The sequence below is a fragment of the Pseudophryne corroboree genome, chromosome 6 (assembly GCF_028390025.1).
Source record: "Pseudophryne corroboree isolate aPseCor3 chromosome 6, aPseCor3.hap2, whole genome shotgun sequence".
NCBI classification, from domain to species: Eukaryota; Metazoa; Chordata; class Amphibia; order Anura; family Myobatrachidae; genus Pseudophryne; species Pseudophryne corroboree.
In genome coordinates, this window is record NC_086449.1 from 89,251,592 (window position 1) to 89,268,685 (window position 17,094).

The 17,094-nt window shown below is 46.8% G+C and overlaps 2 protein-coding genes across 2 annotated transcripts in view; one reads left to right on the top strand and one right to left on the bottom strand.

Annotated features, from left to right (window-relative positions):
• ZGLP1 (zinc finger GATA like protein 1) overlaps positions 1-8,138 on the top strand; it is a 117,866-nt gene extending 109,728 nt beyond the window's left edge. The window contains exon 6 of the mRNA XM_063930202.1: positions 7,972-8,138. The gene's annotated coding sequence lies outside the window, so the exon portion shown is untranslated. The remainder of the gene's footprint in view (positions 1-7,971) is intronic.
• A 5,891-nt stretch (positions 8,139-14,029) lies between these two features.
• Positions 14,030-17,094, bottom strand: part of LOC134936439 (intercellular adhesion molecule 5-like) — a 65,065-nt gene continuing 62,000 nt past the window's right edge. The window contains exon 5 of the mRNA XM_063931466.1: positions 14,030-14,242. Within this exon, the coding sequence (XP_063787536.1) occupies positions 14,124-14,242 (119 nt within the window). The 3' untranslated portion in view covers positions 14,030-14,123. The remainder of the gene's footprint in view (positions 14,243-17,094) is intronic.

Genomic DNA, 17,094 nt, shown 5'->3' on the forward strand with positions numbered 1-17,094 from the left:
TGGCTCCTCCCTCTATGCCCCTCCTCCAGACCTCAGTTAGATTTCTGTGCCAGGCCGAGCTGGATGCACACTAGGGGCTCTCCTGAGCTCCTAGAAAGAAAGTATATGTTAGGTTTTTTATTTTACAGTGAGACCTGCTGGCAACAGGCTCACTGCAACGAGGGACTAAGGGGAGAAGAAGCGAACCTACCTGCTTGCAGCTAGCTTGGGCTTCTTAGGCTACTGGACACCATTAGCTCCAGAGGGATCGACCGCAGGACCCGTCCTTGGTGTTCGTTCCCCGGAGCCGCGCCGCCGTCCCCCTTACAGAGCCAGAAGCATGAAGATGGTCCGGAAAATCGGCGGCAGAAGACTTCAGTCTTCACCAAGGTAGCGCACAGCACTGCAGCTGTGCGCCATTGCTCCTCATACACACTTCACACTCCGGTCACTGAGGGTGCAGGGCGCTGGGGGGGGGGGGCGCCCTGAGCAGCAATAAAAACACCTTGGCTGGCAAAATAATCACAATATATAGCCCCAGAGGCTATATATGTGATAATTACCCCTGCCAGAATCCATAAAAAAGCGGTAGAAAAGTCCGCGAAAAAGGGGCGGAGCTATCTCCCTCGGCACACTGGCGCCATTTTCTCTTCACAGTGTAGCTGGAAGACAGCTCCCCAGGCTCTCCCCTGTAGTTTTCAGGCTCAAAGGGTTAAAAAGAGAGGGGGGGCACTAAATTTAGGCGCAATATTGTTTATACAAGCAGCTATTGGGGAAAATTCACTCAGTGATAGTGTTTATCCCTACATTATATAGCGCTCTGGTGTGTGCTGGCATACTCTCTCTCTGTCTCCCCAAAGGGCTGTGTGGGGTCCTGTCCTCAGTCAGAGCATTCCCTGTGTGTGTGCGGTGTGTCGGTACGGCTGTGTCGACATGTTTGATGAGGAGGCTTATGTGGAGGCGGAGCAGATGCCGATAAATGGGATGTCGCCCCCTGTGGGCCGACACCAGAGTGGATGGATAGGTGTAAGGTATTAACTGACAGTGTCAACTCCTTACATAAAAGGCTGGATGACGTAACAGCTATGGGACAGCCGGCTTCTCAGCCCGCGCCTGCCCAGGCGTCTCAAAGGCCATCAGGGGCTCAAAAACGCCCGCTCCCTCAGATGGCAGACACAGATGTCGACACGGAGTCTGACTCCAGTGTCGACGAGGTTGAGACATATACACAATCCACTAGGAACATCCGTTACATGATCCCGGCAATAAAAAAATGTGTTACACATTTCTGACATTAACCCAAGTACCACTAAAAAAGGGTTTTATGTTTGGGGAGAAAAAGCAGGCAGTGTTTTGTTCCCCCATCAAATGAGTGAATGAAGTGTGAAAAAGCGTGGGTTCCCCCGATAAGAAACTGGTAATTTCTAAAAAGTTACTGATGGCGTACCTTTTCCCGCCAGAGGATAAGTTACGCTGGGAGATATCCCCTAGGGTGGATAAGGCGCTCACACGTTTGTCAAAAAAGGTGGCACTGCCGTCTTAGGATACGGCCACTTTGAAGGTACCTGCTGATAAAAAGCAGGAGGCTATCCTGAAGTCTGTATTTACACACTCAGGTACTAGACTGAGACCTGCAGATAGTTCTGCTGCAGCGTGGTCTGTAACCCTGTCAAACAGGGATACTATTTTGCGAACATAAGACGTCGTCTTATATATGAGGGATGCACAGAGGGATATTTTGCCGGCTGGCATCCAGAATTAATGCAATGTCCATTCTGTCAGGAGGGTATTAGAGACCCGACACTGGACAGGTGATGCTGACTTTAAAAGGCACATAGAGCCTTATAAGGGTGAGGAATTGTTTGGGGATGGTCTCTGGGACCTCGTATCCACAGCAACAGCTGGGAAGAAATTTTTTTACCTCAGGTTTCCTCACAGCCTAAGAAAGCACTGTATTATCAGGTGCAGTCCTTTCGGCTTCAGAAAAGCAAGCGGGTCAAAGGCGCTTCCTTTCTGCGCAGAGACGAGGGAAGAGGGAAAGAGCTGCACCAGTCAGCCAATTCCCAGAATCAAAATTCTTCCCCCGCTTCCTCTGAGTCCACCGCCTGATGCGGGGGCTCCACAGGCGTAGCCAGGTACGGTGGGGGGCCGCCTCAAAAATTTCAGCGTTCAGTGGGCTCGCTCACAGGTGGATCCCTGGATCCTGCCTCAGGGGTACAGGCTGGAATTCGAGGCGTCTCCCCCCCGCCGTTTCCTCAAATCTGCCTTGCCGACAACTCCCTCAGGCAGGGAGGCTGTGCTAGAGGCAATTCACAAGCTGTATTCCCAGCAGGTGATAGTCAAGGTGCCCCTACTTCAACAAGGACGGGGTTACTATTCCACACTGTTTGTGGTACCGAAACCGGACGGTTCGGTGAGACCCATTTTAAATTTGAAGTCCTTGAACACATACATAAAAAAATTCAAGTTCAAGATGGAATCGCTCAGGGCGGTTATTGCAAGCCTGGAGGAGGGGGATTACATGGTATCCCTGGACATCAAGGATGCTTACCTACATGTCCCCATTTACCATCCTCACCAGGAGTACCTCAGATTTGTGGTACAGGATTGCCATTACCAATTCCAAACACTGCCGTTTGGACTGTCCACGGCACCGAGGGTCTTTACCAAGGTAATGGCAGAAATGATGATACTCCTTCGAAAAAAGGGAGTTTTTAATTATCCCGTACTTGGACGATCTCCTTATAAAGGCGAGGTCCATGGAGCAGTTGTTGGTCGGAGTAGCACTATTCTCGGGAAGTGCTACAACAGCACGGATGGATTCTATACATTCCAAAGTCACAGCTGGTTCCTACCACACGCCTGCTGTTCCTGGGGATGGTTCTGGACACAGAACAGAAAAAAGTGTTTCTCCCGCAGGAGAAAGCCAAGGAGCTGTCATCTCTAGTCAGAGACCTCCTGAAACCAAAACAGGTATCGGTGCATCACTGCACACGAGTCCTGGGAAAAATGGTAGCTTCTTACGAAGCAAAATTCCATTCGGCAGGTTCCATGCAAGAACCTTTCAGTGGGACCTCTTGGACAAGTGGTCAGAATCGCATCTTCAGATGCATCGGCTGATAACCCTGTCTCCAAAGACCAGGGTATCTCTACTGTGGTGGCTGCAGAGTGCTCATCTTCAAGAGGGCCGCAGATTCGGCATACAGGACTGGGTCCTGGTAACCACGGATGCCAGCCTTCGAGGCTGGGGGGCAGTCACACAGGGAAGAAATTTCCAAGGACTTTGGTCAAGTCAGGAGTCGTCCCTACACATAAATATTCTGGAACTGAGGGCCATTTACAATGCCCTAAGTCTGGCAAGGCCTCTGCTTCAAAACCAGCCGGTACTGATCCAATCAGACAACATCACGGCAGTCGCCCATGTAAACCGACAGGGCGGCACAAGAAGCAGGATGGCAATGGCAGAAGCCACAAGGATTCTCCGATGGGCGGAAAATCACGTCTTAGCACTGTCAGCAGTGTTCATTCCGGGAGTGGACAACTGGGAAGCAGACTTCCTCAGCAGACACGACCGACACCCGGGAGAGTGGGGACTTCATCCAGAAGTCTTCCAACTGTTGGTAAACCGTTGGGAAAGGCCACAGGTGGACATGATGGCGTCCCGCCTAAACAAAAAAAACTAGATATTGCGCCAGGTCAAGGGACCCTCAGGCAATAGCTGTGGACGCTCTAGTGACACCGTGGGTGTACCAGTCGGTTTATGTATTCCCTCCTCTGCCTCTCATACCAAAGGTACTGAGAATAATAAGAAAACGAGGGGTAAGAACGATACTCATGGTTCCGGATGGGCCAAGAAGAGCTTGGTACCCAGAACTTCAAGAAATGATATCAGAGGACCCATGGCCTCTACCGCTCAGACAGGATCTGCTACAGCAGGGGCCCTGTCTGTTCCAAGACTTACCGCAGCTGCGTTGGACGGCATGGCGGTTGAATTCCGGATCCTAAAGCAAAAGGGCATTCCGGAGGAAGTCATTCCTACGCTGATTAAAGCCAGGAAAGAAGTAACCGCAAACCATTATCACCGTATTTGGCGAAAATATGTTGCGTGGTGTGAGGCCAGGAAGGCCCCAACAGAGGAATTTCAGCTGGGTCGTTTTCTGCACTTCCTACAGTCAGGAGTGACTATGGGCCTAAATTTGGGTTCCATTAAGGTCCAGATTTCGGCTTTGTCGATTTTCTTCCAGAAAGAACTGGCTTCACTGCCTGGAGTTCAGACATTTGTAAAGGGAGTGCTACATATTCAGCCCTTTTTTGTGCCTTCTGTGGCACCTTGGGATCTCAACGTGGTGTTGAGTTTCTTAAAATCACATTGGTTTGAGCCACTTAAAACTGTGGATTTGAAATATCTCACGTGGAAAGTGGTCATGTTATTGGCCTTGGCTTCGGCCAGGCGTGTGTCAGAATTGGCGGCTTTGTCATGTAAAAGCCCTTATCTGATTTTCCATATGGATAGGGCAGAATTGAGGACTCGTCCCCAGTTTCTCCCTAAGGTGGTATCAGCTTTTCACTTGAACCAACCTATTGTAGTGCCTGCGGCTACTAGGGACTTGGAAGATTCCAAGTTACTGGACATAGTCAGGGCCTTAAAAATTTATATTTCCAGGACGGCTGGAGTCAGGAAAACTGACTTGTTCTTTTATCCTGTAGGCACCCAACAAAATAGGTGCTCCTGCTTCTAAGCAGACTATTGCTCGCTGAATTTGTAGCACAATTCAGCTGGAGCATTCTGCGGCTGGATTGCCGCATCCTAAATCAGTAACAGCCCATTCCACGAGGAAAGTGGGCTCATCTTGGGCGGCTGCCCGAGGGGTCTCGGCTTTACAATTTTGCCGAGCTGCAACTTGGTCAGGGGCAAACACGTTTGCTAAATTCTACAAATTTGATACCATGGCTGAGGAGGACCTTGAGTTCTCTCATTCGGTGCTGCAGAGTCATCCGCACTCTCCCGCCCGTTTGGGAGCTTTGGTATAATCCCCATGGTCCTTACGGAGTTCCCAGCATCCACTAGGACGTCAGAGAAAATAAGATTTTACTCACCGGTAAATCTATTTCTCGTAGTCCGTAGTGGATGCTGGGCGCCCATCCCAAGTGCGGATTGTCTGCAATACTTGTATATAGTTATTGCCTAACTAAAGGGTTATTGTTGAGCCATCTGTTGAGAGGCTCAGTTATATTTCATACTGTTAACTGGGTATAGTATCACGAGTTATACGGTGTGATTAGTGTGGCTGGTATGAGTCTTACCCGGGATTCAAAATCCTTCCTTATTGTGTCAGCTCTTCCGGGCACAGTATCCTAACTGAGGTCTGGAGGAGGGGCATAGAGGGAGGAGCCAGTGCACACCAGATAGTACCTAATCTTTCTTTTAGAGTGCCCAGTCTCCTGCGGAGCCCGTCTATTCCCCATGGTCCTTACGGAGTTCCCAGCATCCACTACGGACTACGAGAAATAGATTTACCGGTGAGTAAAATCTTATTTTTAGTATTGTGGCAGGATCCATCTTGCCCACACAAAAACGGGAAGGCATTGGGGCAGATGTATTAACCTGGAGCAGGCATAAGGAAGTGATAAACCAGTAATATGTGCAAGGTGATAAACACACCAGCCAATCAGCTCCTATATGTAAATTAACAGTTAGGATCTGATTGGCTGGTGCCTTTATCATCTTGCACATATCACTGGTTTATCACTTCCTTATGCCTTCTCCAGGTTAATTCATCTGCCCCATTATTTGATTTCATTCCTTTTACCAGTGCAACGCTTAATTTATATTCATTATATTCAGTGGTGCAAGTATAGTGTAGATTTTAATTCTTTGTAGTACTGTACCTAACCATCTCCGGGTTTCTTACATTTAATTTCTATCTCTATTCTACATTATTATTATTATTATTATTATTATTATTATAATTATTATTATTATTATGATACATATATTTATTAAAGTAATCTCACAAAACCTTACACCATGCAGATCATTAGTATAGTTTAACAGATATTCTTTTCTGCTATACCTTCCTAATTATGTAAAGGGTAATGAAGGTAAGGTTAATTAATAATGGTGCCCACCAGTGTCGGACTGGGGTATGAAGGGCCCAGCGGGGGAATGCCGTGATAGGTGCCCATATTTAGGGGTGTGGCCAGCCTACAAAGGAGCTGTGGCCAGCCTCCACAGAGGCTTGAAATGCACAATAGTCTTGTGCAGTGTAATGCAACATATCTACCATGTATAATACAAGTGCACAGTCTGGAACTTGATCCCTAGAGGAAGGAGTGGGCCTTCGGGCAGTGGGGCCCATCGGTGGTTTCCCCTGTACGCCTGTGGGCCAGTCCGACCCTGGTGCCCACACAAAGTGCGATTCTCGCATGCTATTTGATCTTTTAAGTTCAAATAGCATTGCGTCTAGTTCAAATCGCACCGTATGTATTGTCTCTTGTGATGCGATGCGAGCTCCCGTTTAGTCCATACCTCAAGGCAAAATAGTATGTGCAGGCAGGGATTTTTGTACTACAGCACACATAGGCCCTCATTCCGAGTTGTTCGCTCGCAAGCTGCTTTTAGCAGCTTTGCACACGCTAAGCCGCCGCCTACTGGGAGTGAATCTTAGCTTATCAAAATTGCGAACGAAAGATTCGCAATTTAGCGAAAAGACTTCTCTGTGCAGTTTCTGAGTAGCTCGAGACTTACTCTTCCAGTGCGATCAGTTCAGTGCTTGTCGTTCCTGGTTTGACGTCACAAACACACCCAGCGTTCGCACACTTCTCCAGCCACTCCCGCGTTTTTCCCAGAAACGGTAGCGTTTTTTCACACACACCCATAAAACGGCCAGTTTTCGGCCAGAAACACCCACTTCCTGTCAATCACACTCCGATCACCAGAACGAAGAAAAAACCTCGTAATGCCGTGAGTAAAATACCTAACTTAATAGCAAATTTACTTGGCGCAGTCGCACTGCGGACATTGCGCATGCGCATTAGCGACTAATCGCTCCGTTGCGAGAAAAAAATAACGAGCGAACAACTCGGAATGACCCCCATAGTACATTGTAGTGCATTCAAGTTTGGATGTAGTTCAAATAGTATACCCCACTTAGTCCAAATAGCATAGCACATATTGTATAGGCTCAAGTATCACCTAGCACAAATAGCACCGTGTGTGGGCCCCTTTAGAAAGGAGATGTAGGTAGGCGCATCATTTGATTTTTAATGTTCCCACAGCATAACACAAAACAGATCTCACTTCCATCTCTTCTCTACCTGTGTCTAATCCATCTAGGGTTACCTAAATGCTATTCTTGGTACAAAATCAACCTCACAGCATTTAACTGTATTCCTCAGAAAGTGTCAATGCACTGCTGAAAAGGGCTCATTCCTTGCTGGAACGGGCACCCTTTGTCACGTTGGCACCAGGCCCATCTGAAATACTAGGCTAACTCCAGCCTTTTGCCCTCCCCTATAAACAGCATGCATTACTGCATGCAGCAGTGCAGCAATGTCACAGAGTAAGTAGAAGTGGGGCACACCTCTCTGCTGCCTGATTTTAAACTGTGACAGCTGGGAGTTATTTTATGTTTATTTTGACCAGTTCAGATGGTGTTATATGATATAACTTTGTAGTGAAATAAGTCTGAACCCATAACTATATAAGACTTGCCTTCCAAAGTTAACTCCTTAAACCAGTTTACATTTCATTTCCTGCCCCCTCAGACTATTATCCCTGTTCCATAATCAGTGATGTACAAGATAGGTGTGCTCATTTTTATGGTTTCCAAGTAGACCGTGATGATGCAGATTTCAGTGGGTATGTACTGTATGCGTGCAATAGGCTATCAGACTTCCCTACGTCCTGTTGCAGGTTTCTGTACAGTAATAATGTGCAATGCTTTCATTTGTCAGCTTGTATTTATGTTTTTATATTTTATTTTATTTTAGGATGTTGAAACATGTTTACAACTTGTAGGATGCATGCTACCTTCTCCAAGTTCAACTGCAGCTAAACTTATTTCCAAAAAAGAGGATTTTGTCTTAGGTGACATTTTTTCAAAGAACTGAAGTTAATTTATATTGTTATAAATCTGTGTTAATTTATCTCCATTAAAAAGGATTTGACAGAAAATAAGCTATTGTCTATTAAACACAAGACTTATTTTTTTGGGACTATAGCCAGTGGCTAGTACGTTCTCCTTCACTTCTGTTCAGCTGGTAGTTATGGTTTATGTAGTTTTCTAACAGAACAGACCTAAAATTATTGACAATCAGCAGAATTTCTTTGCAGACATGGGGGTAAATTTACTAAGCTCCCGATTTTGACCAAGATGCCGTTTTTTCATCAAAGTGTCATCTCGGTAATTTACTAAGCAATAATCACGGCAGTGATGAGGGCATTCGTAATATTTTGAAGTCCTAGGAAAAAAATCACGAATGAATACACCATCGGTCAAAACGCGGCTGTTTAGATATGAATCTCGGTCATTTACTAAGAAGTGCAAAGCAAAAAAAAACAAACACTGCCGTGAAAAATTACAACTCGTAAAAAAGTGCTAAAAAAAACAGACCTTTTTTTTTTATTCGTGATTGGATAGGCATGCACGGATCCATGAGATCCGTGCATGTATATCAGTGGGAAGGTGTGGGAAAGTGCTTATTTTTTCAAAAAAAATTGCGTGGGGTCCCCCCTCCTAAGCATAACCAGCCTCGGGCTCTTTGAGCCGATCCTGGTTGCAGAAATATGGTGAAAAAATTGACAGGGGTTCCCCCATATTTAATCAACCAGCATCGGGCTCTGCGCCTGGTCCTGGTTCCAAAAATACGGGGGACAAAAAGAGTAGGGGTCCCCCGTATTTTTAAAACCAGCACCGGGCTCCACTAGCTGGACAGATAATGCCACAGCCGGGGGTCACTTTTATATAGTGCCCTGCGGCCGTGGCATCAAAAATCCAACTAGTCACCCCTGGCCGGGGTACCCTGGGGGAGTGGGGACCCCTTCAATCAAGGGGTCCCCCCCCCCAGCCACCCAAGGGCCAGGGGTGAAGCCCGAGGCTGTCCCCCCCCATCCAATGGGCTGCGGATGGGGGGGCTGATAGCCTTTGTTGTAAAAGAAAAGATATTGTTTTTAGTAGCAGTACTACAAGTCCCAGCAAGCCTCCCCCGCATGCTGGTACTTGGAGAACCACAAGTACCAGCATGCGGCGGAAAAACGGGCCCGCTGGTACCTGTAGTACTACTACTAAAAAAATACCCCAAAAAACACAAGACACACACACCGTGAAAGTATAATTTTATTACATACATACACACATACATACATACTTACCTTATGTTCCCACGCAGGTCGGTCCTCTTCTCCAGTAGAATCCAAGGGGTACCTGTTGAAGAAATTATACTCACAAGATCCAGGGGTCCAGGGTCCTCGGGGAATCCAGGTGTAATCCACGTACTTGAAAAAAATAACAAAACGGACACCCGAGCCACGCACTAAAAGGGGACCCATGTTTGCACATGGATCCCCTTTTCCCGACTGCCAGAAACCCACTCTGACTGATGTCTAAGTGGGTTTCTTCAGCCAATCAGGGAGTGCCACGTTGTAGCACTCTCCTGATCGGCTGTGTGCTCCTGTACTGAGTGACAGGCGGCACACGGCAGTGTTACAATGTTGCGCCTATGCGCTCCATTGTAACCAATGCTGGGAACTTTCTGCCCTGCGGTTGACCTAAAGTGACCTCACCGCTGAGCAGAAAGTTCCCAGCATTGGTTACAATGGAGCGCATAGGCGCAACATTGTAACACTGCCGTGTGCCGCCTGTCACTCAGTACAGGAGCACACAGCCGATCAGGAGAGTGCTACAACGTGGCACTCCCTGATTGGCTGAAGAAACCCACTTAGACATCAGTCAGAGTGGGTTTCTGGCAGTCGGGAAAAGGGGATCCATGTGCAAACATGGGTCCCCTTTTAGTGCGTGGCTCGGGTGTCCGTTTTGTTATTTTTTTCAAGTACGTGGATTACACCTGGATTCCCCGAGGACCCTGGACCCCTGGATCTCGTGAGTATAATTTCTTCAACAGGTACCCCTTGGATTCTACTGGAGAAGAGGACCGACCTGCGTGGGAACATAAGGTAAGTATGTATGTATGTGTGTATGTATGTAATAAAATTATACTTTCACGGTGTGTGTGTCTTGTGTTTTTTTGTGTATTTTTTTAGTAGTAGTACTACAGGTACCAGCGGGCCCGTTTTTCTGCCGCATGCTGGTACTTGTGGTTCTCCAAGTACCAGCATGCGGGGGAGGCTTGCTGGGACTTGTAGTACTGATACTAAAAACAATATCTTTTCTTTTACAACAAAGGCTATCAGCCCCCCCATCCGCAGCCCATTGGATGGGGGGGGACAGCCTCGGGCTTCACCCCTGGCCCTTGGGTGGCTGGGGGGGGGGACCCCTTGATTGAAGGGGTCCCCACTCCCCCAGGGTACCCCGGCCAGGGGTGACTAGTTGGATTTTTGATGCCACGGCCGCAGGGCACTATATAAAAGTGACCCCCGGCTGTGGCATTATCTGTCCAGCTAGTGGAGCCCGGTGCTGGTTTTAAAAATACGGGGGACCCCTACTCTTTTTGTCCCCCGTATTTTTGGAACCAGGACCAGGCGCAGAGCCCGATGCTGGTTGCTTAAATATGGGGGAACCCCTGTCATTTTTTTACCCATATTTCGGCAACCAGGATCGGCTCAAAGAGCCCGAGGCTGGTTATGCTTAGGAGGGGGGACCCCACGAAATTTTTTTTAAAATATTTGACAGTGTTTAATTTAAAAAAAACTAAAAAAATGAACCCCAGCACGGATCACACAGATCCGGCCGAGATTCATTGTAAAAAAGTCGGCAGTGTTTTGCTAATCACTGCCGTAAAAATAGAAAAAAAACCACGAATGACATCGACATCGGAACAAAAGAAAAACCCGAATACGACAGCTTAGTAAATTAGTCGTAATCAATTCAAAAAGTTGCAGTTTTACACTTTCGATGTCATTCGTGATTGAACTTTGACCTGAAACGGGAAAATACGAATCTTAGTAAATTTACCCCATGGACTGTGTGTGTGGAATGGTTGATTCAAGCACAGGGGTAGGGTTAGTGATCTCAAAGCAGTTTAAACTACTGTAGGTTCATCTTTTTGGCCTGCATTAGGCAGCCCTTGATGCGTGCAGCAAGACACATGCATGCATTTAGGTATGCACACACATGTGGGACATGACTTTTTAAATTATATTTTACAAGTAGAAAAGATAGATTTTTTTATAGATCATACCATGCTTAAAGGGAGCTGAAGATCTTTATTGTCCTCACAACAAAAGGCTTTTATATTAAACATCATTGGAGTTGGTGGAAAGTTACATTGGGAGAATACTCACTGAATTCTATGGTATTTTTGGAAGCCTACTCTCTAACTGCAGTGATCTCCAACCCGTAGCTCGAGAGCTACCAGTAGCTCGCCGTAGTATTTTCGGTAGCTCACATAGCGCACGGGCTTGGGCAGTCACTGGCACTCCTCCTCCCTTCATTTTTAATATGGTGCCGGCCGTCAGCCAATCAGAGCTTGTGGCCCGGCAGTCGCGGCACCTGATTGGCTGCCGGACCGCGAGATTTGATTGGCTCACTTACCGGCACCATATTTTAAATGCCCGCCGCTGCCGGAGACTCTGCCACCCTCACCGCAGCCACTCTCCGGACTTCACAGGAGAGGCGCGCGCTGCGCTCTCCTCCCCTTCCGTTCCATCCCTCATACAGGAGGAGCAGCACCGGCGGCAGTAGAAGAAGCCAGCAAGGGTTGGCACTATGTGGGGCACTGTATCGGACACTGCAGGGGGGCATTTAATCTGGCGCTGCGGGGGGGGGGCATTTTAAATGGCACTGTGGGGGGATTTGTATCTGGTACTGCTGGGGGGCATTATTTGTGTATCTGGCACTGCTGGGGGCATTATTTGCGTATCTGGCACTGCTGGGAGGCATTATTTGAATATCTGGCACTGCTGAGGGGCATTATTTGTGTATCTGGCACTGCTGAGGGGCATTATTTGTGTATCTGGCACTACGTGGGGAGGCATTACTTGTAGTTGTGAGGCCACATCCACTTTTGTGATGCCACACCCACTTTCACAGGAACGCACACGCATTGGAGGGAGGGAGTAGCTCCTTCAGAGGTTTTATTTTCCGAAAGTAGCTCACACCCCAATTAAGGTTGGAGACCACTGCTCTAACTGAAACTTTGGAAATTACTCTTTGTCTACTCATTTCTTTCTCCTTTTGTTCTTTGGCCAATGGGCCTAATTCAGACCGGATCGTAGCCCTGCAAAATTTTGTCCGCCCCACATGTCAGGCCTGTCCCCGCAGAAGTAGAAAAGCATTGCACAGCGGCTTTTGCATGCTGGCCGAGAGCTACTCGTCGCTGCCCATGTTGCAGCGGCTGCATGTGACGTCATGCAGCTGCTGCGGCCTGCCCCCTGCATGGTCCGACCACAACTGCATTGGCCGGACCGCGCCCACAAAATGCCAGCCAAATGCTGCCGTGCTGCCCCCTCCCGCCCAGCAACCACCTCTGCCTGTTGTCGTTGCCTGTCAGCCATGCGCCGGTGCACTGCGGCGCCAGCACGTGCCCGCTTCTGACCTGATCGCTGCGCTGAGCTTAAGGCAGGGTGCGATCAGATCAGATTGACCCCCAATGACCGAACCTGCACTTTCCTCTACGAGAGTCTTTCATTTCAAAGACTATGTGACTGCAGTTTCTGATATAGGAGGTAATTCAGAGCTGATCGTAGATGTGCGAAAAAAACGCACATCTACGATCAAATTCTTTGACATGCGGGGGGATGCCCAGCACATGGGAACGCCCACCCCGCATGCCGGATCCAGCACCCCCGCAGACACGCGAAAGCATCGCAGGGCGATGATGCTTTCTCATGTTTCGAGTAGCCCTTTGTCTATGCAGCCTACCTGCAAAGCAGACGGCTGCCCACCATTTTAAGGGTCGCAGCAGTTGCGTATGATGTCACGCAGCCGCCGTGATGTGCCCCAGCAATGGTCCGGACACACCTCCGTTGCCCGGACTGTGCCCCTTAAATGAAGCGTTGATGCCCCGTTCCAGCTCCCCACCAGGTCATAAATTGCATTCTGAAGAGAACGCAGTTTAGGATCTTGCACATGCAGATACTGGCATACACGCATGCGCAGATGTGCAAAAACTGCTTCATAGCGACAGGGTCTGAATTAGGCTCATAGGCATAATTAAGAAAATGCTGTAAGTTGTGGCAAAATGGAGGATCGAAGCTATTTATTACTACTGCATAGGGGGTCATTCCGAGTTGATCGCTAGCTGCTTTCGGTCGCAGCGCAGCGATTAGGTGAAAAAGCAGCATTTCTGCACATGCGTATGTACTTTCACATGTACTTTCACACAAAACTATGCAGTTTCACACAAGGTCGAGCGACGCTTTTCAGTCGCACTGCTGGACACAGAGTGATTGACAGGAAGTGGGTGTTTCTGGGTGGTAACTGGCCGTTTTCGGGGAGTGTGTGTAAAAACGCAGGCGTGCCCGATAAAAACGCAGGAGTGGCTGGGGAAACGGGGGAGTGACTGGCCGAACGCAGGGCGTGTTTGTGATGTCAAACCAGGAACGAAACAGTCTGAAGTGATCGCTAGGTAGGAGTAGGTTTGGAGCTGCTCAGAAACTGCACAATCTTTTTTTCAAGCAGTTCTGCGAACCTTTCGTTCGCACTTCTGCTAAGCTAAGATACACTCCCAGAGGGTGGCGGCCTAGCGTGTGCAATGCTGCTAAAAGCACCTAGCGAGCGATCAACTTGGAATGAGGGCCATAGCTGGTATATGGCATTCACTAACTAGAGAATTAGTCTCTTCTCCACCATCCCGCTGGGAAACATTTCATGGGTCTTTTGGTCTTCTTCTTTTTTTAAACATAATGTAAATAAAAAGATTATGAAACAAGTTAGTTTGGAAGAGTGTTTTACTTTAAACTTTTATATTCCAGGAATTGAATGGTACACTTTGCTTCTGCGTTCTTTCATTTCTAACATAAACAACTAACACAAATAGTAAAACAAATTTAAGGATATTAACATAGCTAAGATTTGGGTGTACACAGGTTCCATCCTCGCTCCTTTGCTGTTGTCTGAAGACTTTTCGACTTTGGTTTCTGGAACTGAAACATAAAGATTCAGATTTTGCATAATAAAAAGTTTATTATTAAACAAAAAAAAAATTGATGGTTACAGCAATGATAAAAGAAACAAATTGCAGATACCGTTTCAACAATGTAATCGTTTCACTTTGAAACATTCCTGCTCTAAAAAATTTTCCTCTAAAATCACTGTAATGTCTTGATTCCAACAATAATAAATGTCTAAGCTGTGCCATCGGTAATTCTGTTCCTTACATCCTCACTGTTATACCCCTTTCACAGCACCGCTTCGACCCAGGTTATTGTTGGGTTAACCAGGGCCAGGTCTGTCTTTTCATATGGGCTCAATGTGCTCTTGCCTAAGGGCCCCAAGGAGTATAAGGGCCCTAGGCTAATAGCTGAGGGTCTCCTCTTTCAAAGGGTACCAGGTTTTTGAAAATCTGCCCTGGGGAACCGGAGATATCTGACTTCAAAGCAGTGGTCCCCATCCGAGCCTGTTAATTTATAATTCCAGCCAGATATCTTGGGTTCTTTAGAGTGTTTCGGAAAGTATACTCCAAAAGCTGAGACTCTCCCCTGTCAGTGGATGCTGACAGCTTGTCTCTACTATGCCCCAAACCAGAGATATCAGCCTTCCAGCAGCTGGTCCCTGCTCCAGCTCCACACTACTAATGTGCAGTTTTATATTTTCATTGATGGATTGCTCTGGTTCCTGAACTCTGATCCCCAGGTCCCCAGCACCTCCTGAAAGGTGAGACTCTCTAGTGTTTTACCTCATTAAAAGTGAAGAAACATATTTCCAGGAACTGGAGATATATGCAGTCAAGCGTGCTGCCCTCCCACCAGAAAATGATGAATATTAAGCACACTCCACAATCCACCCCTCCCCTACGTATTAAACACCCCCTACCACCATTGAAGTCATGTACCAGGGCCCCTTCATTCAGTCCAATGCTCCCTTCTAAAGTTTAGTGTTCTCCCTCCCACCCCATCTGTGCAGTAAAGGAGTAATTAGCAGAAATTACTGCCCCAGGTCCTACATGCTGAGCGGAAGATAGAACACCCTCTACCGCCCACGGGACATCAAAGCTGCCGCTGATAGCACCCGCCGCTTCTACCCCTGGAGGATGGGTAGGGGCCCCAGTGCATTGCTTTGCCCAAGGGCCTACACTGCTGTTAAGACGGCCCTGACCAGGGCCACAGTTTGGTGTGAAAGGGTCCCCTCAAAAAAACAAACAGGTTGAGTAGCGACTTGGGTTGGACACAGGAACAACCTGTGTAATGGGGGCAGTGTGAATGGTCCGACCCGGGTCCTGTTTGCAGTATAGGAAGAGACGGATTGCCAGCGATTGGAGATGATGTCAGTTAACACTGTGCAGTGTCAATAGCGCGGATCCGGGAATAACCTGGGTTGGAGCCGCGGTGTGCACTGAGTGTGTCCCAGGTCTAACCCGTATTGGAACTGTGTTCCAAATTCTGGGGCGGACATGGGATTTTGGTGTGAAAGGAGTATAAGATTCTCCAAACTCCTGCAACTTTCTATCAATGAGTGGCACACGTTCATAATTTTACATGGCCTGAATGTCAACATTTAGAATGTTCATATGGGCAGAATGTCAACACTCTAGGGAAGGAATTCAAATGTTTGAAAAGTCAGTTGGGTTTCTGTTTTTTCCTATATAATAGACAGGAGAAAACAGACAGTCAACTGACTTTTCATACATTTGAATTCCCCCCTAGATGCGGACATTTACAATGACACAAATGACCGTGACGATAATGCAAATGTAGACAATTTTTCCAAATTTTAGGGTGATGTTAGAATGCTGTTAAGGCTACTTAAGCTGTCTATGTAAAACTGCATGGTCGACGTGCCAACTGTCGACAGTCACATCTGACTTCCCATTCATGTTGACATCCTGATGGCTGACTTTTTTCTATATTAAACCCGATTAATATTTCCTTAATATTACTGGTCTCAGCGTGGCAAATCTAATTTATCTTTCTGCTTCCATTTTTTGCTTACATTAGGCTTTCATCACTTAATCACTGCCACTGTATTGATAGATGACACCATTTTTTTTTCTACTATTACCCAATCAGAGTCAGATCTAACCCGCACTGTAATACCTGTTCCAGCAATGATGTGCTGAGCAAACAGAGACTGTGTCTTCCTTTTATGGTAATTAATTAATTTTGGGGCTTCACTAGGTTTGGTTGATAGCATACTTCTAGAAATAGATGTGTGATTGTCATTATACAGTTGCCCTGGTAGTGACAAACTAGAAGAAGCCAGAAAATCCAGACCAAAGGCTTTCCAGATGAGAGAGTGTTTGGATCATTTAAAGGGGACAACGCAGAATTATTATAAACTGGCACAAAATATATATTTTTTACATTCTTATGTGTGTGTTTTTATGCTTTTTATTTTCATTTCCTTGTTTGTATTGTCTTAATAAATTGTTTTGTGGAAAGTGCAGGTCTCCTGAGTCTTCATTGGTGGAGAGCACATAAAAACTCCAAACAGATATATATATATTTTATTATAGTCTTTCTGAAGATTTATTATATATAAAAATCTTTTATAAGATCATACTAGCGCAGTGGTTACACTTTTCTAAACTCAAATGTAATAGTGTCTGAGTTACCGGAGGTGCGGGACTTCAGACAAAAATTCCCCTTTTTATCAAAGCTGCAATCATTTACAAAGCACAACCAGGTTGGTTTTACTATGTAAATGATTGCCATTATTATCATAATGCATCAAGATGAACAGATCCTGAACTTGGGGCCAGAAGAGCTTCCAAAGGTCGCACTTGTGATGCCCCTCTGCTTTCAGCAAGAAGCACTTTCCTGACTGTAGTTGCATTATG